This window comes from Loxodonta africana, chromosome 3 (assembly GCF_030014295.1).
Source record: "Loxodonta africana isolate mLoxAfr1 chromosome 3, mLoxAfr1.hap2, whole genome shotgun sequence".
Taxonomy (NCBI): Eukaryota; Metazoa; Chordata; class Mammalia; order Proboscidea; family Elephantidae; genus Loxodonta; species Loxodonta africana.
Genome location: NC_087344.1, coordinates 18,067,400 through 18,095,336, shown reverse-complemented (window position 1 = coordinate 18,095,336; position 27,937 = coordinate 18,067,400). Strand labels below are relative to the sequence as shown.

The 27,937-nt window shown below is 39.7% G+C and overlaps 1 protein-coding gene and 1 pseudogene across 1 annotated transcript; both read right to left on the bottom strand.

Moving 5' to 3' along the window:
• Positions 1-430: 430 nt before the first annotated feature.
• LOC135230875 (olfactory receptor 7G2-like) lies at positions 431-1,524 on the bottom strand (annotated as a pseudogene).
• A 17,345-nt stretch (positions 1,525-18,869) lies between these two features.
• LOC100666423 (olfactory receptor 7G1-like) lies at positions 18,870-19,868 on the bottom strand. Its single transcript, XM_064283110.1, has one exon. The coding sequence runs from the start codon at positions 19,803-19,805 to the stop codon at positions 18,870-18,872; it is 936 nt and encodes a 311-aa protein (XP_064139180.1). The 5' UTR covers positions 19,806-19,868.
• Between the last annotated feature and the right edge of the window lie 8,069 nt (positions 19,869-27,937).

The following is a 27,937-nucleotide window of genomic DNA, read 5'->3' as shown; positions in this document are numbered from 1 at the left end:
AACCACAAAAATATGATGAATGCTAATATTACCCCGGACACTCATGGTTTACCAGTGACATGTCATGGTAATAACTAAATTTGGGCATGAAAGGTCAGCTGTCTTGCCTTGCAGTGAGATTAAGCCTAGTTTTCAGTCACAGAACTCTACCCGTGGCATCAGGCTGAAGCTAGTCTCTATTCCCACAGCTTTATCTACATCCTGCTTTCTTTATTTTGAGAATGTGCTACCAAAATAAATCAACCCCACCTTAGGCTCTGCTTCTATAAAACCTGACCAAAGAGATTCAGCTTAGAGAATAAAAATAATTTGTCAAATAGCAAAGAGCTACACAAAGAGAAAATTCAAATTTCAAACCTACAATGAGTTGCACTTAGCCTCTAGGTTACGTCATTATTTTAGAAGAAAGCGTTGGTGGGAGAGTCAGGCATCCTGTCTCACAATTATTCTTTCACATTGATGCAGTCTAGAAAGCCAAGCCAAATGTAGGTAATGCAATCACGGAAAAGCAGGTATGCGGCTCATAATTTTTCTCAAAGCCCCCTTCACTTCCCTATTCCTCAGGCTGTAGATAAAGGGGTTCATTATGGGAATGACCACGGTGTACATCACTGAAGCTACTGCAGTCCTCCTAGAAGGGGTAAATGCAGCACTGAAATATGAACCAAAACCTGTCCCATAGAACAAAGAAATTACTGAGAGATGAGACCCACAAGTGGAAAAAGCTTTATACTTTCTGACTGCTGATGGCATTCTCAAAATGGAGGAGACAATTTGAGTATAAGAGAAAATGATTCCAGAGAGAGGAACACCACCCAGTATTATAGCTGCAAAGTATGAGAAGATGTTATTGATGACAGCATCAGAACAGGCAACCCTGATGACCTGAAGAACTTCACGGAAGAAGTAAGGAATTACTAGCTCTGTGTAGAAGGACAGTCGCAATGACATCAGACTGTGGAGCAGGGCGTTCGTGATGCTAATGAACAAGGAGAGTAGAATCAGCAGGCCACAGATGTGGGGGTTCATGATGACAGTGTACTTTAGTGGGTGACAAATGGCTACAAAGCAGTCCTAGGCCATGACTGCAAGGAGAAAATTTTCCAAAGCAGCAAAAACTAGGACAAAGCACACCTGGATGAGGCAGCCTGCATAAGTGATGCTGTGATTCTGTGCTTGGAGGTTCACTAGCATCTTTGGAATTGTGGTGGTACTGAAACAGATGTCAGTGAGGGACAGATTGGCAAGAAAGAAATACATGGGGGTGTGGAGGTGGCAGTCAAAGATGACAGCCAAGACAATGAGCAAGTTTCCTAGGACAGTGACCAGATATATGGACAGAAACAGACTAAATAGGGGGGCTTGCAGTTCCAGATCTTCTGTCAGTACCAGGAGAAAGAATTTTGAAATATCTGTTTGATTTCTGGGTTCCATATTGTTGATGACATGACGGAAGAAATATAAGAAAATCAAATGTATGGTTCCTGGACCAGCGGCAACTACATCACCAGAGGCAAGCACGATCTTGGGAAAGTGGGAGAAGAAAATAAATGGGGTGTCTTCATTATGCATATTTTGTTACTTAAAAAAATAAACAATGCTGATATAGCAGAGCATTCTGGAAAGACATAAAATGGTGGTCATGGTCTTTGATTCAGTATGTGCTGTTTTTGCTCAATCTGCTGATACGATCATTTATAAATTTTGCAATTTTTTAAGGACAAATATATAGACTAGGGGAGCAGCCAGATGTGTCTGTCTGGGTCTCCACGACCTTTTTCATAGATCAGAGCTAGACAACAGAGATAATATGAAGGTATGTTAAGAACCAGAAATGGGAAGATAAGGTGAAGCCAACCCCCTCCCCCACAAGAATGGAAGTAAATGTCAGAGGATTCTATAGCAGTCCTCCTGTTTGCTCAGGAGGAACATGGCCCATGTCATTACAGAGCGAGAGAAGGAGACTACCCGAATGAGAGCTGCTTGAGCATTGATGCTAAGATACAAGGAAATATGTCAGGAAGATGGCAGAGAGCCAATTGTCCTATGGGAGACTTCATTCATTTTATGAATGTACCCTATTCACAGCTTCATCTGGATAAATCTGTACTAAGATATCTGCCCTTAGCCCTCATTTTTAAATATTAGCTAAGCAGTTTTAAGTTACCTGCCTGATATCACTGAAGAATGATGCCTGAACTCTGCCCTGGATGGGGAAGGTAGAAGATGTGCCCTGAAGAAAGACAGAGGGACTGAATGAAGCAGGATGCTTCTGAGCAAGAAGGATTATCTGTGGGTGGAGTCTCAGGTGTGCTGTTTCCTGATGCGGGAGTGAGTCTTTGAGTGAGTTGGTCATGGGCAGACTATTTCCAGTCTCTGTCCCTGGGCAGGTAATATCCAAAGTTCCTCATTAGCCAAACTCTTTTATTGTTATTCTGATCCCAGGGCAATGCAAATCTGAAAAGACCAAGGCAATTAAAAAAAAAAAAAAAAAAAAAAACCTGTTCCTGTCCAGTAGATTCTGACTCATAGTGACTCTAAAGGACAGAGTAGAATGCCCAATAGTGTTCCCAAAGAGTGCCTGGTGGATTCAAATTGCCCATCTTTCAGTTATCAGCCATAGCTCTAAACCACTGCACCACCAGGGTTTCTGACCAAGACAATAGAAGAAGAGAATTCAGGAGGACTGATTCCCAGTATCTGGATTCCACTTCTCTCCACCTCTTTCTGATCACCTTCCTGGTGCATACCTTGTATAAACTGACACACCATCCTTCTCTAACTGAACTCTTATCTTCTTTATTTATATGCAACTAAAAGCATCTCTATTTTACCAATGATATAAGGAAGCTTGATATTGATTTTATAAAAATACAGTTTATATATGTGGACATAAATATTATATTAAGATATTATAAAAATGTAAACATTAAGAGTTTTTTCTTTCTATGAGTCATTAATGTTTCATGAATGTTAATCTTCATCCTGTGTGTATTGCACAGAAGATTCTAAGCTATTCTCTGTAGTCAATTCTGACTATAATCACTGTCGAGAGACATAAAACCCACCCAGTGCTGTCGAGTCAATTCCGACTCACAGCGACCCTATAGACATATTACTCCCTTTTTAGGATTTACAATTTCATCATAGTTTTTCCAGTTTCATCATGATAGTTTCAATCTACACTGTTCTTCAATCTACATTAGTGGAAGGTGGGTTGATAATTTGGCTTTTGATTTTAATAGAGTTGTAAGAAATCACAATGTCATCACTAGTGTTCAGGTTTAGCCACCTTCTCAGCAGGCTTAGATGGCAGATGGTGAAGATGGTGTTCCACGTGAATACTTCCTTAAAAACCCTTCATGTTAAAGAAAAAAAAGTTAACTCTGGTGAAAGTATAGTCAGCCAAAGTTACAGGATTTCAACAGTTTCTACAGGTTCAATTCAGTGACATTGATTGCATTCTTCAAATAGTGCTACCATACTTGCTACCATTTTCCAAAATTTTCCACTACCAATGTCTTAAACTCACTGCCCCCTATACTTCCCATCCAAACTTTTGAGCTGCCATGGTCAATTTGACCTCACATACATAATTCTTTAAAAATGTACAATGCTCAAAGCAGAAGTACTTTACTAATTAAGATAAGCCATGTTTTGTTTTGCTTTAAATTACCATTCAAAGAAGACTTTAGTGTACAATATTGGTTTATGGTTTAAAGTTTAAAGATTATTTCAGGGCCATAGTTTCAGGGGTTCATCCAGCCTCGATGGCTGCAGAAAGTCTAAAGCCATTAAAAATTTGAAATTCTGTTCCAAATTCTCCCCCTCCCGCCACCCCATTTGATCAGAATTTTTCTATACAATTTTTGATCAAAACATTCAGTAATGGTAATCAGGCATCATCAAGTTATGGTCTCATGGTAAAGGAGGCAGTTGTTCATGAAGGCAACCAGGCACACATTTGATTTCCTTCTCCTATTTCTGACTCTCCTTTTTCCTCAGGTGAATGAAGACTAATTGTTGAGTTTTGATGGCCACTTGCAAGTTGAAACACCCCAGTAACTAGGCAAGAAACTAAGAGGTAGAACAGAAATACTGAGAAAAGAAAATTGGCAACAGATACTAGTGTTTAGGATTTCAACCTATCTTCCTGGAGGACATAACTTAATCCATAGTAATAGGATTCAACAAAATAGAAGAACATCACAGAAAATGATAAATACAGAATTCAGGATAGTGCTTGCTACTGGGAGGAAAGAGGAAAATGTGAATGGAAGACCCTTGAAATGGATTCTGTGGTGATGGCATTACTTCATTTCTTAACCCAGGGGTAGAGATATGAGTTTTCATTACATTGCCATTCTTTAAGAGCTACAAATACATTTCATACACTACTTTGAAAATGATATTTTAATAAGTAAAACTGAAAAGATTTTCAAATTCCAGATTCTTTCATAGCCCATATTCTAATACATTCTTCCATGTTCTTCTAATATTTACATCATGCTTCTCAGATTTCAGCACACATCAAAATCTCAAAAAGGAGTTATTAACAATGCTCATCACTGGAATGTATACCCAGAGATCAAAGTCAGTAGTTCTTGGGTGAGGTATGAACATACAGTATGAACATAAATGGAGCATCTTTGTACTAGGAGACACATGTTGTGCCAGGTGAGGTGTCCTCCAAGTGTGCAGGTGAACACAATCCCACCACCACCATCAGTGATGACCAGAACAGTAGGCTCTCTATACACTCCACTGATGGTACAAGACCTGAATTTTTGTCACACTCGTCCTACAGAGATGATTCTGACTGATGACTCTGCTTCTTTGTGACTGTGGTAAAAGCCACCTTCCTGAGCCTACCACTTTCCCTCTTCTGCTGTCCTGACATGCAGTCAACACGTTTTCCTCAAAAAAAAAAAAAAATCCATCCCCACAGGAAAACTAATTTCCTCACAAACACACATTAAAAAGTTTCACATGAGATCTCTAAGAGTACAGGAAGCCCTCTAAAACTTCAGTGATTTAATTAATTTTATTCAACTTCTGTGTAGACTCACCAGGGTTGAGAAAGAAAAACTGCAAAATAAGGTGACTAAGGAGAAAAGTCTTTTGATTTCTTGACTGCTGCTTCCATGGCTTTTGATTGTGGAGCCAAGTAAAATGAAATCCTTGACAACTTCAATCTTTTCTCCATTTTTCATGATGTTGCTCATTGGTCCAGTTGTGAGGATTTTTGTTTTCTTTCTGTTGAGGTGTAATCCATACCGAAGGCTGTGGTCTTTGATCTTCATTAGTAAGTGTTTCAAGTCCTCTTTACTTTCAGCAAGCAAGGTTGTGTCATCTGCATAACGCAGGTTGTTAATGAGTCTTCCTCTGATCCTGATGCCCCGTTCTTCCTCATATAGTCCAGCTTCTCGTGTTATTTGTTCAGCATACAGATTAAATAGGTATGGTGAAAGAATACAACCCTGACACACACCTTTCCTGACTTTAAACCAATCAGTATCCCCTTGTTCTGTCCCAACAACTGCCTCTTGATCTATGTAAAGGTTCCTCATGAGCACAATTAAGTCTTCTGGAATTCCCATTCTTCGCAGTGTTATCCATAGTTTGTTATGATCCACACAGTCCAATGCCTTTGCATAGTCAATAAAACACAGGTAAACGTCCTTCTGGTATTCTCTGCTTTCAGCCAGGATCCATCTGACATCAGCAATGATATCCTTGGTTCCACATCCTCTTCTGAAAACAGCCTGAATTTCTGGCAGTTCCCTGTTGATATACTGCTGCAGCCGTTTTTGAATGATCTTCAGCAAAATTTTGCTTGCATGTGATGTTAATGATTTTGTTCTATAATTTCCACATTCAGCATTGCATTGGGCAAATCTGCTGCAAAGGACCTCTTCAAAGTGTTGAAGAGCAAAGATGTCACCCTGAAGACTAAGGTGCGCCTGACCCAAGCTGTGGTATTTTCAATTGCATCATATGCATGTGAAAGCTGGACAACGCATAAGGAAGACTGAAGAAGAATTAACGCCTTTGAATTGTGGTGTTGGCCAAGAATATTGAATGTACCATGGACTGCCAAAAGAATGAACAAATCTGTCTTGGAAGAAGTGCGGCCAGAATGCTCCTTAGAGGCAAGGATGGCGAGACTGCGTCTTACATACTTTGGTCATGTTGTCAGGAGGGATCAGTCCCTGGAGAAGGACATCATGCTTGGCAGAGTACAGGGTCAGCGGAAAAGAGGAAGACCTTCAACAAGGTGGATTGACACAGTGACTGCAACAATGAGCTCAAGCATAACGACGATTGTAAGGATGGCACAGGACCAGGCAGTGTTTGTTCTGTTGTGCATAGGGTCGTTATGAGTCAGAACCAACTCGATGGCACCTAACAATAACAACAACAAGGAGAAAAGTAACACCTCATATACACTCTGATCAATAAATCAATTAGACAAGATCGAAACAAATAGGGGTCCAAAAAAGACTGTCATCTCTACCCAGACTACTGAATAATTATTCATTTGAGTATATTATCAAGACTAGTAAACCTACTGAAAGATATTACAATAAAGGGAAACCAATAAAACTGCTGAATCAAGTGGTAGAAATGTTTGAGAGCAAGGAATAACAAGCCTTATAAATAACGGTAATGTATAGAACTAAATGATTCCAGTTGGATTTTATCGAGAGTTATGTGCCAGCCATTGTATTAGTGGTTTTAGTGGTTGCAGGGGTTCACTAACCAACAGAAATACAATCTGCATGGTCAGCCTGAGGCTGTCATAGTACTCAATTTTTCCCATGCGAGAAGTTTAATGAGGAAGGGATGTATGATCCTATTCAAAGTGATGAGACAGGAGGAGATGTCTTCTGTATCACTCCATGGAAAGGTCTATTAACAATAAAAAACCAAACCCATTGCCATCGAGTCGATTCCAACTCATAGCTACCCTACAGGGAAGAGTAGAACTGCCCCATGGAGTTTCCAAGGAGTGCCTCGTAGATTTGAACTGCTGACTTTTGGTTAGCAGCCGTAACTTTTAAACACTATGCCACCAGGGTTTTCCTATTAACAATAGATCTCTATTAACAAAAGATCCTCTATTAATAGTACGCCCAAAGAAGGAGTCAGTTTTGTGTCTCTGAGCATCAAAAGTGATGAGGACACCTGGATCTGTTGCTGTCCTAGAATGCAGCCACCTTGTAGGAGACTGAATGAAACCCTACCGACCTGTTCTTGTGCATTTTCTACCTCTGAAGTCCTTGTAATGAAGCAATTGTAATGAAAACCTGTTAGAGCCAAGGTTTATATTTTCTTATTAGAATCAAAGTCTTTCTCACTGATAAGGTTCACTTACCTCACAATCTTCTGAAGCCACGGAAATCATCTAATTTTGTCCCTTTTGTAGATAATGAAACTGAATATGATGAATGCTGATGTTACTTTTTACACATAAATTTATCAATGACATGTCTCAGTGATTACTGATTGGGGCATGAAAAGTAAGCTCTCATCTCTCACAGTGGGACTAACTCTAAGTTTCCATTCACATGGCTTTGTCAGTGGAATCAGGCTGAAGCTAGCCTCTGGCTGTCCCCACAACTTTGCTTTCATCTTTTCCTGGCTCTCTTCACCTTCTCCCACTTTCCTTCTGCTGAAATGGATGCCCTCACAACCACATAACAGAATACCTGCCTCAGGTGCTGCTTCTATAAAACTTGACCAAATAAACTGGGGTTAGAGTGTTGCAAAAGGTTTTCACTGGCTAATTCTTTTCAGAAGTAGATTGTCTGGTCCTTCATCCTAGTCTGTCTTAGTCTGGAAGCTCAGCTGAAACCTGTCCATGATGGGTGACCCTGCTGGTATCTGAATACCGGTTACATAGCTTCCAGCATCACAGCAACACACAAGCCCCCACAGTATGACAAAATGACAAAAACTTGCTTTTGAACATCGAGTAGCTAAAGCAAAAGGAAAAAATGATACAATAAAAGAACTGAACAGAAGAGTTCAAAGGGCTGCTCAAGAAGACAAAATAAGTATTATAATGACGTGTGCAAAGAGTTGGAAGTAGAAAAACAAAACAGAAGACCATGCTCAGCATTTCTCAAGATAAAAGAACTGAAGAAAAAATTCAAGTCTTGAGTTGCAATAGCGAAGGATTTTATAGGGAAAATATTAAATGATGCAGGAAGCATCAAAAGAAGATGGAAGGAATAAACAGTCATTATACCAAAAATAACTCGTTGACGCTCAACCATTTCGAGAGGTAGCATATGATCAGGAACCAATGGTACTGAAGGAAGAAGTCCAAGCTGCACTGAAGGCATTAGCAAAAGGCAAGGGTCCAGGAATTGAAGGGAATCAACTGAGATGTTTCAACAAATGGATGCAGCACTGGAGGTTCTCACTCATCTATGCCAAGAAATTTGGAAAACAGCTACCTGGTCAGCCAACTGGAAAAGATCCATATTTATGTCTATTCCCAAGAAAGGTGATCTAACCAAATGTGGAAATTATCGAACAATATCATTAATATCACATGCAAGTAAAATTTTGCTGAAGATCATTCAAAAGTGGCTGCAGCATTATAACCACAGGGAATTGCCAGCAATTCAGGCTGGATTCAGAGGAGGACTTGGAAACAGGGATATCATTGCTGATGTCAGATGGATCCTGGCTGAAAGCAGAGAATACCAGAAAGATGTTTACCTGCGTTTTATTGACTATGCAAAAGCATTCGACTGTGTGGATCATAATAAATTATGGATGACATTGCAAAGAATGGGAATTCTAGAACACTTAACTGTGCTCATGAGGAACCTGTACATAGATCAAGAGGCAGTCATTTGAACAGAACAAGGGGATGCTGTGTGGTTTAAATTCAGTAAAGGTGTGCTTCGGGTTGTATCCCTTCACCATGCCTATTCAATCTGTAGGCTGAGCATGTAATCCGAGAATCTGGACTTTATGAAGAAAGGGGCGTCAGGATTGGAGGAAGACTCATTAATAACCTGTGTTATGCAGATGACACAACCTTGCTTGCTGAAAGTGAAGAGGTCTTGAAGCACTTACTGATGCAGATGAAAGACCACAGACTTCAGTATGGATTGCACCTCAACTTAAAACCAAAAAAAAAAAACCCAAACCCAGTGCCGTCGAGTTCATTCCGACTCATAGCTATCTTGTAGGACAGAGTAGAACTGCCTGCAGAGTTTTCAAGGAGCACCTGGCAGATTCGAACTGCCGGCCCTTTGGTCAGCAGCTGCAGAACTTAACCACTACACCACCAGAGTTTCCCCTCAACATAAAGAAAACAAAAATCCCCACAACTGGACCAATAAGCAACATCATGATAAATGGAGAAAAGATTGAAGTTGTCAAGGATTACGTTTTACTTGGATCCACAATTAACAGCCATGGAAGCAGCAGTCAAAAAATCAAAAGATGCATTCCATTAGGCAAATCTGCTGCAAAAGACATCTTAGAAGTGATGAAAAGCAAAGATAACACCTTGAAGACTAAGGTGTGCCTGATCCAAGCCATGGTATTTTCAATACGTGCGTGCAAAAGCTGGACACTAAATAAGGAAGACAGAAGAACTGACACCTTTGAATTGTGGTATTGGTGAAGAATGTTGAATATATCTTGGACAGCCAAAAGAACAAACAAATCTATCTTGGAAAAAATGCAACCAGGTTGTTCCTTAGAAGCAAGGATGGAGAGACTACGTCCTACATACTTTGAACATGTTGTCAGGAGTGATCAGTCCCTGGAGAAGAACATCATGATTGGTAAATACAGTGTCAATGAAAAAGGAGAAGACCCACAACAAGATGGATTGACACAGTGGCTGTAACAATGGGCTCAAGCATAACAACGATTATGGGCATGGCACAGGACCGGACAGTGTTTTATTCTGTTGTATATAAGGTCGCTATGAGTTGGAACCAACTTGATGGCACCTAACAACAACAACTGAGTGAAGAAATTATTTGTCAAAAGTACAGAGCTACACAAAGAACAGAGTCAGGATCCAATACCAAGGTGAATTGCACTTAACCATTTTGTTATCTTGTCATTTTAGAAGAACATGGCGATGGACAGTCAGGAATTCTGGCTCATGAGTATTCTTCCCCTTTGATGCAATCTAGAAATCCAGGCCCAAAGCAGATAATTTAATCACTGAAAAACAGATATACACCTGATAATGTTCTTCAAGCCCCCCTTCATGTCCCTGTTTCTCAGGTTGTAGGTAAATGAGTTCATCATGAGAGTCACCATAGTGTACATCATTGAAGCTACTGCAGTCTTCCTGGGAGAGTGTGTAAATGCAGCACTAATATACATACCTAAGCCTGTCCCATAGAACTAGGAAACAACTGAGAGATGAGACCCACAGGTAGAAAAAGCCTTATGCATTCCACCTGCTGAAGACATTCTCAAAATGGAGGAGGCAATTTGAGTATAAAAGAAAATGATTCCAGAGAGAGGACCACTAGCCAGTATGGTAGCTGCCAAATATAAGGAGATGTTCTTGATGAAGGTATTAGAACTGGCAATCTTGTTGACCTGAACAACTTCTCAGAAGTAGGAGATTGCCCAGTCTGTGCTGAAAGACAGGTGCAACACTATCAGGCTGTGGATCGAGTCATCCACAGTGGTAATGAAAATTGAGAGTAGAATCAACAGACCACAGTGGCAATGGTTCATGATGACTGTTTATGTCTTGGTTGACAAATGGCCACATAGAAGTCATAGGCCATTACTCCAAGGAGAAAACATTGCAAACTAGCGAAAACCAGGACAAAGCAGACCTGGGTGAGGCAGCCTGCATATGTGATGCTCTCATTCTGTACTTGGAGGTTCACCAGCATCTTTGGGGTAGTGGTGATGCTGTAACAGATGTCAGTGAAGGACAAATTGGCAAGAAAGAAATACATGGGGGTGTGGTGGTGGAGTCAGAACTGATAGCCAGGAAGATGAGTGGATTTCCCAGGACAGTGACCAGATACATGGACAGAAACAGGCTACAGAGGAGGGGCTGCAGTTCCAGATCCTCTCTCAGTGTCAGGAGAAGAATTCTGAAACATTTGTTTGGTTTCTAGGTTCCATATTAATGAATCTGATGGAAAAGATGAGATGACAAGACAATCAAATGTGTGGTCCCCATACCAGCCGTAGCTGCATCACCAGAGGCAAACATCATCTAGGTCAGGAACACGAGGAATGGAGGGGAATACAGTTAGTGCCATCTGTATGCATCTTATTTGATTATTTAATAAAAAATACATGAATCTGATCAATAGCTGAGCATCAGCATTTGTTTATTCTGGAAAGTAGTTAAAGGTGCTAATTTTTTTTTTTTTTTACACCATCTGTGTTGGTATAATCATTTTAAATATTTTGTAATTTTATAGGAAGAAAATCCTGGTGATCCACTTCTGAAAATCAGCCAAAGAAAAGCCTATGAATTAAAACAATTTGATTCACAACCGATTATGGGGATGGCATAGGACCTGGCAGCTTTTCATTCTGTTGAGCATGCATTGCCATGAGTTGAGGGCAAACTAACTGGCAGCTAGCAGCCACAACAACAATCTGGCTCTGGTGGACTTCCCTGTAGGCCCAGAATTCCAGCCCAAAAGGCATATTCTATCCAAGTGTGAATGGACACACCTACTCCAAGGAAAAGATCTACCTTTACAAAGAAAAATATATTTACAGCCTCCCAGACATGAAGCCTCAAAAAAATTATTGTCATTACTATTTTTTAAAAAGGTAATATTATAGAGAAAAACAGAAGGAGGAATTCGAAGAGTCTGTTGACACTCCACATCTTTTTCCAGAGATTAGAGCCAGGTGACACAGATAATAAAAATGTGTGTTAAGAACCAGGAGTGGGACGATAAGGCGAAGCTGATAGCCCTCCTATTTCACCACCACAAGAATGCAAGTAAATATCAGAGGATTTTATGGTAGTCATCGTGTTTGAGAAGGGGCAATTTCTGCTCAGGAGGAAAACGATCTTTACCATTATAGAGACAGAGTAAGAGACTGGTAGAATTGGAGTTCCTTGGGATTGGTGCAAAGAGACAAGGAATCATGTCAGGAAGATGGAAGATAGTTAGGCAGGAGTCCATGGGAGACTTGAGTTCAATCATTTTATGCATGTACTCTCTTCACAGCTTGCCCTGGATGAGCTTGTGAGGAAACTCCTGCCCTTATTTCCAAACAACTAGCAATTTTAATTACCTGGCTGGCATCACTGTAGAATGATGTTGACGCATTCCCTGAATGGTGAAGGTGGAAGATGTGTCCTGAGGAAAGGCAGAGAGACTCAGTGGGACACCTGGATCCTGAGCTTGAGGATCACTTGTGTGTAGAGTCTCTGGTGTGCTGCTTCCTGACTGCGGGTGAGGGGATATTGAGTCACGGGCAGTCACATGCAGACAGTTTTCAGTCTCTACATCCCTGGGGGCTCAAATTCCAAAGCTTCTCATTAACCAAAAGCATTTATTGTCATCCTGATCCCAGGGCATCGCAAATCCTGAAAGACCAAGTCTTTAGAATGTGGAATTCAGGATGGCCAACTCCCTGCCCCTGTGAGACCAGCTGCATGTGATTCGTCTCTCTTTGTTTCTGCTCACCTCTATGTCACACAACATGAATATGTGGACACATGTTCTTCTCCAACTGGACTCCAGCCTTCTTCATTTTTTTTTTTTTTTTAACACAACTGGTAGCAACTCTATCTTACCAGTGAATTTAGGAAACCTGACTCCTATTTTAGGTGTGAAGGGATAGTTTATGTATATGGGTATATTTATCAACACCCATGGAAGCAGCAGGCAAGAAGTGAAATGAAAATTGCATTGAGCAAATCTGCTGCAAAAGGCCTCTTTGAAGTGTTAAAAAGCAAAGATGGCACTTTGAGGACTAAGGTGTGCCTGACCCAGGCCAAGGTATTTTCAGTAGCCTCATATGCATGTGAAAGCTGGACAATGAATAAGAAGGATTGATGACTTTGAATTATGGTGTTTAAGAAGAATATTGAATAAACCATGGACTGCCAGAAGAACAAACAAATCTGTCTTGGAAGAAGTACAGCCAGAATGATCTTTAGAAGCTAAGATGGTGAGACTTCATCTCGTGTACTTTGGACATGTTATTAGGAAGGACCAGTCCCTGGAGAAAGCCATAATGCTTGGCAGAGGGTCAGCAAAATAGAGGAAGACCCTCAACAAGATGGACTGACACAGTGGCTGCAAAGATGGGCTCAACCATAGCGATGATTGTGAGGATGGCACATGACTGGGCAGTGTTTCGTTTTGTTGTAGATAGTTACCATCAGTGGAGACTGATTGGATGGCACCATCCAATCGTATATGTAAAAATATACCTAAGATTTTGTAAAATGCAAATGCTCTGTGTTTGTTCTTTCTGAGAGTCATCGAATGAACCTGAAACTTACTGTATGAATATCATGAATATCAAATAAATCTTACGACTTCATACACAAATTTAATCTTGTGGAAATTTTGTTTTTAACTACCTAAATCAGATCATTAATTGTTTTTGTTGTTAGGTGAGGTTGAAATGATTACAACTCACAGCAACGCTATACAAAACAGAACGAGACAATGCCTCGTCCCGTGTCATCCTCAGAATTGTCACTATGTTTGAGCCCATTGTTGCAGCCACTGTGTCAGTCCATCTCATTGAGGGCCTTCCTGTTCTCCTCTGACCCTATACTTTACCAACCATGATGTCTTTCTTCAGGGACTCATCCCTCCTCATAACATGTCCAAAGTAGATGAGACAAAGTCTCTCCTTCCTTGCTTCTAAAGTGCATTCTGGCTGTACCTCTTCCAAGACAGATTTGTTCATTTTCTGGCAGTCCACGGTATACTCAATATTCTTCGCCAACGCCATAGTTCAAAGGCATCAACTATTTTTTGGTCTTCCTTATTAATTGTCCTGCTTTTCCATGCATATGAGCCAGTTAAAAATAACATGGCTTAGGTCAGGTGCAACTTAGCCCTCAAAGTGACAACTTTGGTTTTTAACACTTTAATGAGATCATTTCAACAGATTTGCCCAATGCAATGAGTCATTTGATTTCTTGACTACTGTTTCCATGAGCCGTAGTCTAGGGGCTTCCTCCAGCACCTGTCAGACCAGTAAGTCTGGTCTTTTTTGGAAATTTGAATTATTTTGTACCATTTTTCTACCACTCTGTCTGGGGCCTTCTATTATGATCCCTGTCAGAACAGTCCATCGTTGTTGCCAGGCACCATCTAGTTCTTCTGGGCTCAGGATGGTGGAGGCTGTGGTTCTTGTGGTCCATTAGTCCTTTGGACTAATATATTCCTTGTGTCTTTGGTTTTCTTAATTCTCCTTCGTTCTGAATGGGATGGGAACAAGAAATACATCTTAGATTGATGCTCACAAGCTTTTAAGACCCCAGATGCTACTTACCAAAGTAGAATGCAGAACATTTTATTTATGAACTATGTTATGCCAATTGGCCTAGATGTTCCCCAAGACCCTGGTCTCCAGCCCTCAGCCCCAGTAACTTGGTCCCTGAAGTGTTTGGATGTTTCTGGGAAGCTTCTATGACTTTGCCTTGTTCAAGGTGTGCTGATTTCCCATATATTGTGTGTTGTCTTTCCCCTCACCAAAGTTAATGCTTGTCTATTACTGGGTACTATCTAGTTAGTGATTTCCCCTCCCCATTCAAGCCTTCCCTTTTAACCATCAAAGATTTTTTTTTCTGTGTAAACTTTTTCTTGGGTTTTTATAATAGTGGTCTTATACAATATTTGTCCTTTTGTGATGACTTATTTCACTCAGCATAATGCACTCCAGATTTATCCATGTTGGGAGATGTTTTGAAGATTCATCATTGTTCTTCATTGTTGCATAGTATTCCGTTGTGTGTATGCACTATAATTTGTTTATTCATTCATCTGTTCATGGGCATATAGGTTGTTCCCATCTTTTTGCTATTATGAAAAATGTTACGACGAACATGGGTGTGCATATATTTATTCATGGCACAGTTCTTATTTCTCTAGGATATATTCCTAGGAGTAGGATTGCTGGATCATATGTATTTCTATTTCTAGCTTTTTAAGGAGTTGCCATATAATTTTCTGTAGTGGTTGTACCATTTTACATTCCCATCAACAGTGCATGCGAGTTCCAATCTTTCCAAAACTTCTCCAACATTTTTTATTTAATTTTTTGATTAGTTCCATTAATGTCAGTGTGAAATGCTATCTCATTTTAGTGTTGATTTGTATTTCTCTAATGGCTAATAACTGCTAACATTTCCTCATGTGTCTATTAGTTGCTTGAAAGTCTTCTTTGGTGAAGTGGCTGCTCTTGTTCTTTGCCCACTTTTAACTGAATTGTTTGTCTTTTTGTTGTGGAGGTGTTGAAGTATTCTATAGATATTAGAGATTAGATTCTTGTTGAGTATGTTATAGCCTAAAAGTTTTCCCAGCCTGTAGGTTCTCTTTTTATTCCTTTGGTGATGTCTTTTGATAAGCATGAGTGTTTAATTTTTAGGAGCTCCCAGTTTATCTTCTGGTATCTGTGCATTGTTATTTATGGTTTGTGTTGTATTTATGCCATGCATTAGAGCCCCTAGCATTGCACCTATTTTTTCTTCCATGATCTTTATAGTATTATGCTTTATATTTAGTTCTGTGATATATTTTGTGTTAGTTTTTGTGTATGGTGTGAGGTATGGGTCCTGTTTCTTTCTTTCTTTCTTTCTTTTTTTTTTTTTTTACAGATGGACATCCAGTTTTTGACAAACCATTTTAATTCCCCTGGAATCTATTTCCTGGTTCATGGAATTGGGTTGATCCACACCATTTGCCCTAAGGTATTCTTTTGAAACTTGAGCCTTTAATGAACTGATTTTCCTGGAGTAATCTTCAAGTCAAACAGTATCCTAGTGAGCAGTTTAGTGGAGACTGTTTTGCCTCAGGTATTAGGTTCTTTTAAAGAATTGCCAACATACAGCCAGTTTTAAGAAGCAGGAACCCACAGTCTAACTGGAAAATGTATGGCATTTTCTTAGTGATTCTGCTGCTACAACTGACTGACCCTGGAACCCTGCATGTATTCTCATACTATCTCCTGAGCAATTAACATGACAATAACCTGCCTAACCTGTTTTCACTATCCCTTCTTTGACCTACCTTCCCTACATTTTTGAGTTGACTGCTGCCTGATTTGAATCATATCTAGACACAACAAAAATATTCTGTTACATTAATTTCCGGTGTTTCTCTGTGCATTTAGGTGTTTTGACAATTCCTGGCATCAGAAGTTGGATCAATAGCAAATGACTAACTTCCCCCAGAGCTCTCATTGGACATAGATGTAATGTCCATAAAAGCCCTTTCAGCATACTGCCTCTGTGGAGCATCTGAAGGTCATCTTGATAAGCCCTCTCAGGCTCTCCAGCTCTACTCCTTTTGCATTTTAAGCTTGAATTCAATATTTATAATGAGTTTGGTGAATTTGGTGTTTTGCAGTGATTAGGGCTGTCTCAAAATGGGATATGCCAAATCGAAGAAACAGTGGATTTTCCTAGTGAAACTGGCTCACTCCATGGCCAAGAACTATGGATCTAAGTTTTGTTTGTATTTGGATTTTTGTTTGAGCTCCCTATCATCATCAGTTTATCAAATCAGAGACCATAGGCTAAAACTATAAACCTCTTAGGAGGAAACAGAGAGGCAAATCTTTATGATCTTGGATTGGAAAATAGTTTCTTAAATGTGGCACCAAAAGCACAGACAAGAACATTCACCCTCTTATAATATCAGTGAAACTCAGAGCTTCCAGGGATTGGGATATCTTTGTGGGGAGGCATTATTCAACTGAGTACAGAGGGGCTGTCTTCTGATGATTCCATGGAAATGCCTAGTAACAGTAAACCCAGAGAAGGACAGCAAGTTTTCTCTCTCTGGGCATCATGTGCGGATATGAGACCTGAATCTGTTGCAACAATCAGGCGACCATAAAGGGAACCAGTTCTAGGATGAAGCCACCTCACAGAGGACTAAATGAAGCCTACTCTCTTGTTCCTGTACATTCCCTACCTCTGAAGGCCTTTCTTTGTAATGACATATAACTTTATTGCTTGAGGATATTAGAGTCAGTTCTTTTTCTTCTTAGAACCAAAGGCTTCTGCACTGATGAAATTCAAATACCTCACAATCATCTCAAATTACAGAGATCATTTTGTAGGTGATGAAACTGAGTCTGGTGGATGCCGATGTTGCCATCATCAGAGACAGTTTATCAGTGAAAGATCTCAGTAAGTACTAAATTGGGGCCTGAAAGGTCAGCATCCTTGTCTCACAGTGAGGTTAGTATGGGGTGCAATTCACAAACCTCTCCATTAGATCAGCCTGAAGTTACTCTCTAGCTGTGACTATAACTTTAGATCCGTCCCTGCCTTGTCCATTGTCTCCTACTTGATTTTGTCTGAGAAGGCTACTGTTACCTGATTAGGATCCATTCCCTGGAGCAGTCCAGCCAATGAAACATACTCCAAGTCAGAAAGAGTGAGAAAGGTTATTAAGGAGGTGCATACATCACCTGGGACCTGGCAGCAACACAGGCTGTCTCTATGGAGTCTGGAAGGGCAATTTTGACATTAGAGCTTATACAGAATCTTACAATGGTTACAAGTGTCTTTGTAGTCCCCTGCCAGACATTTCTTTATTAGGCTAAAAATATGCATATCTGATATCTGGGCTCCAGCTTTCCTGTGGGGGTTGTATGCCACAGGTAGTCCTGACAGAACAAAAGGTTATTTGCATCAGTTTAAAACAAAGACCAAAGTCATTAACATTTGGTCAAAACAAAATCATTAACAGATGTACCTGAAGGAGGCAGGCAGAGGAAGAATAACTTAAATATTTATCATGGCCTTTTTTAGTTGTGTTAAGCTCTCAGTTGCCCATTTTGAAAAAGGAGAAAACATGCTCGGGGTATTGGGGTCACACTGCTAACAACATCACTATAATAAAAAGCCCTTCCTCAGGCTCTGCTTCTGTGGAACCTGCCCAAAGAAACTGTGTTTAATGAGTTGAAATAATTTGTGAAACAGCAGAGATTTAAACAAAAAAGCAGAGTCAGGTTTCAACCCCAAGTTGAAATGCACTTAGTGTAGTGAGTTTAATGAACTTCAAGGATGATCAAGAAAAAAGATTATGACCATGAGATAGCAGTTGAACAGCAAGCTGTTTTATTGGTGTGATGCATTGACAGCTGCATGTAGGGTGTAATCTCCCACAGCAGGAGGTCTTCCAGAGGCAAGAGGTGCAGGAAGAAAACAGAAGGGGAAGAAGGGATGAGAACTCCCAGGGAAGTGCAGAAGGAAGGAGGGAGATTATGTGTCCCTGTGAGAAGCCCTACTGCAGCAAGTTGGGGAGTCTCTGGGTCAAAGGTACTCCAAAGGCAGAGCACATTAGGATCATTATAGCGACAGGTCTTCGCCCATCTATGGATAGCAAACGCTGGGTGTATTTTTGTGGGATAAGTAAGGGAGGAAGGCTCTAAGTTGGTGAAATTCTGATTATGTGGGCTATTTTTAAAACAATTAAGTATGTACAAGTTTGAGTTTGACACTGGCACACTTTTCTGAGCTTGCTATGAAGAAGTACACAAATGGGGACTAATATACAGCGGTTGTTTTTGACTCTTTTTTATAAAGCTTAGCCATTATGTCATCTAGTTAGGAATTCTGACTCTTCACTATTTCTTTTACTTTTACTCATTCTAGAAACCCAAGCCCGAAGCAGATGACACAATCACTAAAAATAAAGCATCCTACCAATAATTTTTCTCACAGATCCCTTCGTGTCCCTGTTCCTCAGGCTATAGATAAAAGGATTCATCATTTGAGGGACCACAATGTACATCACGGAGGCTACCGTTGTCTTCCTGGAAGAGTGTGTAAATGCAGAACTAATGTACACTCCAAATGCTGTCCCATAGAACAAGAAAACAACTGTGAGGTGAGATCCACAGGTGGAAAAAGCTTTATACTTTCCAACAGCTGATGGCATTCTCAGGATGGAAGAAACAATTTGAGTGTAAGAAAAAATAACCCCAGAGAAAGGAATACCACCAAATATGCTAGACATAAAATATAGTATGATGTTATTGATGAGGGTATTGGAACAGGCAAGCTTGAGGACCTGAACAATTTCACAGAAGAAGTGGGGAATTTCCAGGTCTGTGCAGAAGGACAGTCTCAGCAACATCAGACTATGGACCAGAGCATTCATGATACTAATGAACAAAGAGAGTACGACCAGCAGACTAAGGAAGTGGGGGTTCATGATGACTGTGTACCTCAATGGATGACAAATAGCCACATAGCAGTCATAGGCCATTATTCCAAGGAGAAAATTTTCAAAACTTCCAAAAATTATGGCAGCACATACCTGGGTGAGGCAGCCAGTGTAAGTGATAGAGTTTCTCTGTGTATTGATGTTCACTAACATCTTCGGGACTGTGGTTGTACTTAAACAGATGTCCGTAAAGGACAGATTGGAGAGAAAGAAGTACATGGGGGTATGGAGGTGGAAATCATAGCTGATAGCCAGGATGATGAGCAGGTTTCCCAGGATGGTGACCAAGTACATGAACAGAAAGATGTTGTAGAGAAGGGGCTGCAGTTCTGGATCCTCTGCCAGTCCCAGGAGAAAGAACTCTGAAACTCCTGTTTGGTTTCTGGGTTCCATATTGTTGATTAAACTGATGGAAAAGATAAGTGACAAGACAATCAAAGATGTGGTCCCTGGACCAGCAGAAGCTTCATCACCAGACGCAAAAGCCATCTGGGAAGGGAAGGAGAAGAATGGAGAAGACTAGAAAGTTTGTGTCCCCTGTACGCATATTATTTGGCTATTTATTTAAAAAAAAAAAAAACCTGAATCTAATACAGCTGAGTGTAAACATTTATTCGTTCTTGAAAGGGGTGAAAAGTTAGTCATGGTTTTATATACGTATTTTCATACTACCTGTGCTCCTGTGGTCATTGTAAATATTTGCCAACTTTATAAAGAGGAAATAAATGAACTAGGGAGATGGTGTGATGTGTGTGTCTCAGACTCCATGTCTTTCCAAGATAGGAGCTGGATAACAGAGATGATAAAAATATGTGTTAAAAACAAGGAATGAGGAGATAAATTCCACAAACCACCTCCTTCTCTACCACAAGAATTCAAGTAAATATTAGAATTCTGTAGTGGTCATCTGGAAACTCTGGTGCCGCAGTGGTTAAAAGCTACGGCTGCTAACCAAAAGGTCAGCAGTTCAAATTCACCAGTTGCTCCTTGGAAACCCTATGGGGCAGTTCTATTCTGAAAACCTTCACAGGGTTGCTATGAGTGGGAATCAACTTGACAGCAACAGGTTTGTATTTTTTCATTAAAATGGTCATCATGTTTCAAAAGGGACAGATTTATGTTCAGGAGGAAAATTGTCCCTCCATTGTAGAGAGAGAAGAGGAGACTGGTAGAATGAGAAGTCCTTGAGACTGGTGCAAAGATACATGGAAACATGTCAGGAAGATAGAATAGATGCAGGGGTCCATGGAAGGCTTATTTCCAATCATTTTATGCATGTACTCTCATCATTCTCCCTGATGAGAGAAAGACCCTCAGCGGGAAGTACTGACACAGTGACTGCAACAATGGGCTCAAGCGTAGCAATGATTATAAGGATGGCACAGGACTGGGCGACATTTCTTTTTGTTGTGCTTGGGTTCACTATGGCACCTAATAACAACAACTCTCCTCCCAGCTTCCTCTGGATGACCCTGTGATGAAACACTTGCCCTCTTTCTAAATGTTAACCAAGGGACTCTAGGTTACCTGGCTGATGTCATTGAGGAATGATGCTTAACACCTGCCCTCGATGTTGGATGATGTAGATGGACGTTCTCTCCACAGGAAAGGCAGAAGGGCCTGGTGAGGCACACAGCTCCTGGACAAGAGCATCATGGTGGGTAATGTCTCAGGCGTGCTGGCTCCTGACTGAAGAACTGCTGCTTAGTGAGGGGGTAACAGGCAGACTATTTGCAGATTCTGTATCCCTAGGGGCTCAATATCCAAAGCTCCTCATTAGCCAAACATTTTATTGTCATTCTGATCCAAAGAGTACAAATCCTTAAAGACCAAGGCAATAAAAGGTGGAATTCAGGATGGATGATTTCCTGACAAGGGCGGTTGCTTGTCATTCACCTTTCTCCACCCATTGTTTCTGCTCACCTCCATGTCACACACCTAGCACACACGGACATACCATTCTTATCTAACTGCATTCCAGTCTTCTTTATTTAATTACAACTGAAAGCAACTCTATCTAACCAAATGACCTTAGGAAGCCTGATACCTATTTCAGGTGTGAAAATATTGTATGTTGTTCTTTTTCACAGGCTCCACAGGGTCGGTTCCGACTCATAGCGACCCTATGCACAACAGAACAAAACACCGCTCCATCCTCACAATCGTTGCTATGTTTGAGCCCATTGTTGCAGCCATTGTGTCAATCCATCTCAGTGAGAGTCTTCCTCTTTTTCACTACCCCTTTACTTTAGTAAGCATGTTGTTGTCATTCTACAAGGACTGGTCCCTCCTAATAACGTGTCCAAAGTATGTGAGGTGAAATTATGTGTGCCAATTTAGTATTCACTTAAAAATATTTTACCTTTAATGAGCTCTATTTTTCGTGTCTTTTACCACCTTTAACTACTTCTGTTTAAATTTTGTTAATATATAAACTTTTGAAAACTAAATTGAGACAAGACGGCATTGTGATTTCACCTTTTGCTATCTGAACTTGATTCACTTCAAACGCATGAAATAATAGATAAAATAGAATAAAATACAGCTGGTCACACCAAAAAGATAAACTTTTTCTTGCACCACAGAAAGACCTGAAACATAAAAACTCATTCCAATAAGTGCTAAACTGAGTCAATGTTGCTGACAAGTGAAGTGAGTGATGGATGAAGAATCAAAATCTGGACTTAATAAGATAGAGAACGTTGGTGACTCTTCAGGAGCACTTTCTGTTGCATGCAGGGGCAAGGACCTGATTGGAGTTGACAAACCAAAAAAAATATTGTGCTTTAAGTGTAACTTACAATGCAAATTAGTTTCTCGTTCAGAAATTTATACATAAATTGTTTTGTGACATTGGTTGCAGTCTCCACAATGTGTCAGCACTCTCCCCCTTTCCGTTTGCACCAGGTTTCCCATATCTACTCCTCTATTTTTCCTGTCCTTTCCTGTCTTTGTGTCTTTGCTTTTGGGCAGGTGTTGCCCATTTGATCTTCTATACTTGATTGAACTAAGAACCACGTTCCTTATGTGTGTTATTATTTATTTTATTGGCCCCTCTAATATTTGACTGAAAGGTGGGCTTTGGGAGTGGCTTCCATTCTGAGTTAGCAGGGTGTCCGGGGGCCATAGCTTGGGTGTTTCTCCAATCTCTGTTCGATAAGTAAGTCTGGTCTTTTTCTGTGAATTTGAATATTTTTCTACAGTTTTCTTCAGCTCTACCAGGGACTGTCTATTGTGATCCCTGTCAGAATTGCCTGCGGTGGTAGCTAGGCACCATCTAGCTCCTCTCGGCTCAGGTTGGTGGAATTCCTGTTTCATGTGGCCCATTAGTCCTTTGGACTATTATTTTCTTTTTGTCTTTTGTTTCTCCTTTGCTCCAGTTGGAATGGGACCAATGGATGTATCTTACATGGCTGGTCACAAGTTTTTAAGACCCCAGATGCTACTCACCAAAGTAGGATGTAAAGCATTTTCTTTATGAACTATGTTATGCCAATGGATGTAGATGTCCCCTGAGACCAAGTTTCCCAGCCCTCAGCCTCAGTAAATTGGTCCCTCAAGGTTTTCGATGTGTCTAGGAAGTTTCTATGACTTTGTCTGTTTTGAGTTGTGCTGAATTCCCCTACGTTGTGTGTTGTCTTTACTTCACCGAAGTTAACACTTGTCTACTATCTAGTGATTTCTCCTCCCACATTTTCCCTCCTTGATAACCATCAAAGATTTTTTTTCCTCTGTGTAAGCTTTTTTTATGTTTTTATAATAGCGGTCTCATACAACATTTGTCCTTTTGTGATGACTTATTTCATTCAGCATAAGGTTCTACAGATTCATCCAAGTTGTGAGATGTTTCACAGTTTCGTCACTGTTCTTTATCATTGTGTAGTATTACATTGTATGTACAGTAATTTGTTTACCCATTCATCTGTTGATGGGCACTTAGGTTGTTTCCATCTTTTTGCTATTGTGAATAAAGCTGTACTGAATATGGGTGTGCATATGTCTATTCATGTAATGGCCCTTATGTCTCTAGGCTGTATTCCTAAGAGTGCGATTGCTGGATAGCATGGTATTTCCATTTCTATTTTTATAAGGAGGTCCTATATCATTTTCCATAGTGGTTGTACTATTTTAAATTCCCGCCAGCAGTGCGTAAGAGTTTCAATTCCTTTACAACCTCTCCAGCACTTATTATTTTCTGGTTTTTTAATTTTTTATTAGTACCATTAATGTCAAGGTGAGATGGTATCCCATTTTAGTTTTGATTTTCATTTCTCTATTGGCTAATAATTGCAGTATTTTCTCATGTGTCTGTTAGCTACTTGAATGTCTTCTTTGATGAAGCATCTGTTCACATCCTTTGCCCGTTTTTTAATTGGATTGTTTGCCTTTTTTTGTTGAGGTGTTCAAGTATTCTATAGATGTTAGCAATAGGACCGTTGTCAGATATGTCATAGCCAAAAACTTTTCCCGGTCGGTAGATTCTTTTTTTATTTTTTTGATGAGCATAAGTCTTTAATTTTTGGGAGCTCTCAGTTATCTAGTTTATCTTCTGGTGTTTGTGCATTGTTAGTTATGTCTTGTATTTATGCCATGCATTAGGGCCCCTACCATTGTCTATATTTTTTTCCCATGATCTTTCTAGTTTTAGGTTTTATATTTAGTTTTTGATGTATTCTATGTTAGGTTTTATGTATGGTGTGAAGTATGGGTCCTGTTTCTTCTTCTTCTTCTTTTTTTTTTTAATAGATGGACTTCCAGTTTTGGATAAACCATTTTAATTCTGTTGGAAAATCCACATTTCTGGGTTCATGGAGTTGGGGTGATCCACACAGGCCATTTTCCGTCAGGTATCCTTTTTCAAATCCTTGAGCATTAAAGGAATTGCTTTTTCTGGTGTCCTGTCCAGATCACATCATAGCCTACAGAGCAACTTATCAGAGACTGTTTTACTTCAGGCACTGGGACCTTTTAGAGAATTATAAAGGTGGAGTCAGTTTCAAGAAGCAGGAACCCAGGGTCTGACCGGAGAATGTGTGGTACATCCTTAGTGACTCTGTTCCTTCAACAGACTGATCCTGGAGCCCTGCATATGTTCTGATGCTATCTCTTGAGATATTAACATGACAATGACCTATATAGCCTCTTTTCGCTATCCCTTCTTCTGAATGCCTTCTCTATATTTTTGAGTTGATGCTGCCTGATTTGAATAATATCTACTCACAATGCATATATTCTGTAATACTAATTTCTGATGATTCTCTGTGCATTTAGGTTTTTTGACAATTGCTGGCGTCAGAAGTTGGATCCATAGCAGCTGACCAACTTCCCCTAGAGCTCTTGTTCGACATTAGCATGACACCCTCAAAAACTCTTTCAGTTCATTGCCTGCATGGAGCATCTGGAGGCCATCTTGGTAAGCCCTCTTGGACTTTTGAGTCCCACCCCTTTTTTGTTTTGAGCTTGAATCCAATATTTATTGTGAGTTTGGTGCATTTGTTGTCTTGTAGTGCTTAGGACTGTCTCAAAATGGGGTATGCCAAATTCAATTAAGAAAAACGAAACAAACCTGTTGCCATTGATTCCAACTCATAGCAACCCTATAGGAGACAGTATAATCGCCCCATAGAATTTTCAAGGAGTGCCTGGCGGATTTGAACTGCCAATCTTTTGGTTAGCAGCCATAATTCTTAACCACTATACCAGAGTTTCCAATCCAATAAAGAAGTGGATTTTCCTAGTGGAATTCTGTCTCACTACATGGCCAAGAACTATGGGTCTAGGTCTTGTTTGCATTTGTATTTTTCTGTTTGAGCTTCCTATCATTTTCAGCTCATCAAATTGGAGACCACATTGGGGTACTTTTCAGTTAGAGAGACTGCCGTGTTTGAGATCTAAATTAGAAAACCATGGTGCCAAAACCAGACAGGATCAATGGGTTGCTTAATTTGATTGATATTCTGAAGTTTCTAAACACATTCAGGATTCCAAAATAACTTCTGTGAAAGATTTTGTTTCAAAAATTGTAATTCATAAGAGGCTGCATCTCTCACTGGAAGAATGAAATAGGTTCAGAAAGAATGAAACTGGTTTTTATATGGTTGTTACAAAGAAATTCCAGAGTTTTTTTAAGCCACAAAACGTGTAGGCATGAGAACTTCAAGGTCTTCTAGGGTATTTATTGCCAACAGAAAGATGCTCATGTGAGGATAAGCTGGAACAGGAGATGAGCCAGAGCATTATGCTGCCCACGAGCTGATAGAAAACTCTCATGCAATGGCGGTACACTGTAAAACAAAATACTCACCAAACCCTGCATCAGACTCCCTGCTAGGTATTGTATTCAACTGTGGGAAACCAAAGTTTCAATCCAAGAGAATAGAATCCTTGACATTTAAGAGAAGTGAGCCTAGAGCTCCCTCATATTGGGATCCTGGTTTGAGGTTCATGTTCAAAAATGCTATAAGCTGAGTATATTAAGAGTAATTTTTAATTGGGAATTTCAGTGATCACTTTGTGAAAATGAGTTCCCGTTTTCTCTCTTTTTTCTTCCACTTTGGGAAAATGGGTTCCCATTGCATTGTCTTTTCTTTTCTCTTTGGAGAACTTTTTTTTGTTACTCAGCTTTTGTCAAAGTGTCTGAGACCCATCTGAGACTCTGGCAAGTTAATCACTTTTACCTTGAACCTGTTGAAATGAATCAATCTTACCAATTTCCAAAGGTACATTAATAAAAGGGGTACCCTATTTGCTTTGTTTTGTGTTGTTTAGGAGTACAGCTTGGTTTTTACAGCTGGCCTCACAGATCAGTGAACTTATGTTGGTTTTATGTCTCTCTTTTGTGTGTGTGTTTGTATGTTCAAAGAGCTTGTATCTGACCCAGAGTTGTGTCTTTTTTTTTTTTCCTGCCTTCTGTCAGGCTGGAGGCTGTGGCTGACAGTTTTTTTTTTTTTTTTTTTTTTTTAAGTGAGGTCAAGTCTCAGCTCTTTCTCCTGCAAAAAAAAAAAAAAAAAATGCTTCTTGTGCCTGTCTTATAATTTGGGTTTGGGTTTTCAGTAGCTACTTTGAGAAAGTTTGATATAAATTGGTCTATTTGAAAAGTGCACTGAAAAAAGATGGAAATTTTTTTGATAGGTATAGCACAGTCTTATAAAGGACAAATTATTCTAAATTGCTCCTATAAAAGATTCTTTATAGTGTACAAAAGATAGGATTATGAAGGTGTAATAATTCCCTACCTCCAGACGTTATTATTAAATTAGATTATTTCTTCAAAGAACTTTAATCAATCAGTTTAGTGATAAATAAGCACTTATAAAATTTAACAGTCCAAATATTTACAGGAAAGGAAGTATTTTGCCTCTCAAAATTCCTATGCCAACTTAAACATATGGAAATGAATCGAGATTGCCCATTTCTTCTTGCTGACGATAAGCCTTAGAGAGGGAGGGCCGGACAAGTTCAGGCCTCCTTGGCTCTCACTCTCTGAGGCCCTTGTAGCTCCCACATAGGTTTTGAAGAAAAGACCCCTCTCAACCTTGTGAAAACCTTGTAAAACAAAAGAAATTAAGATAAATAATGTGGATTCTGATGAGGTTAAAATAAGAAAAATCCTGTCCTAAAACAGTTATCAGAAATTGGGTGAATCTCCAAGATAAAGAACCATGACTAAGCTCTCTCTATTGCAGAGGAATTTTAAGAATTCAAAAGATAAAAATCACAATGAAAAAACAAAAAATCCCCACCCAACATAGAAAAAGGTCAAATGCATATCAATGACTTGGTCAGGGTCGGCCAAGGCTTTGAGTTAAAAAAACAAACAACAAAAAAAGCCCAGTTATTGAAATCTCAAAGATTAGATTGGGGAAAATATGGATAAAAATCTGAATGAAAATATAGACTGTTTAAACAAACTTTATTTCACTAATAATTGTATTTTGTGATATACGGTCTTAAAATAATTTCAAAGATTTTTCTAGGTAACTTATTGATATTGAATGAATGGATAGTCATTATAATTTGTTTAAATACTTTTGCTTTTTATGGCACAGAGAAGGAAAAGAGTGGAAGATATGTATGTAGGTATGTATACATATATGTGAATATATATATATGTGCTGTTAAGTTGGTTCTGACTCATAGTGACCCTATGTACAACCAAACGAAACACAGATTGATCCTGCCTCATCCTTACAATTGTTGTCATGCTTGAGCCTGTTGCTGCAGCCACTACGTCAATCCATCTTGTTGAGGGTCTTCCCTCTGCTTTAACAAGCATGATGTCCTTCTCCAGGGACTGGTACCTTGTGATAACATGTCCAAAATATGTGGGACATCGTCTCACCATCTTTGCTTCTAAGGAGTATTCTGGTTGTGAGACAGATAGGGTTAACTGTGCTGGTGGAACAAAAGAGCTGTTAAAAGGTTACCATCTAGAAGTTGGGTAAACAGGAACCACACCCTGCCAACATGAGATAAGACTGAAACAACCTATGAATTACTATCTCCTTCTTAGTGTTTTTCTAGTC

Coding starts and splice junctions, on each gene's coding strand:
- LOC100666423 (XM_064283110.1), bottom strand. CDS start 19,805: ATGGAACCCAGAAACCAAACAGGAGTTTCAGAGTTCTTTCTCCTGGGA.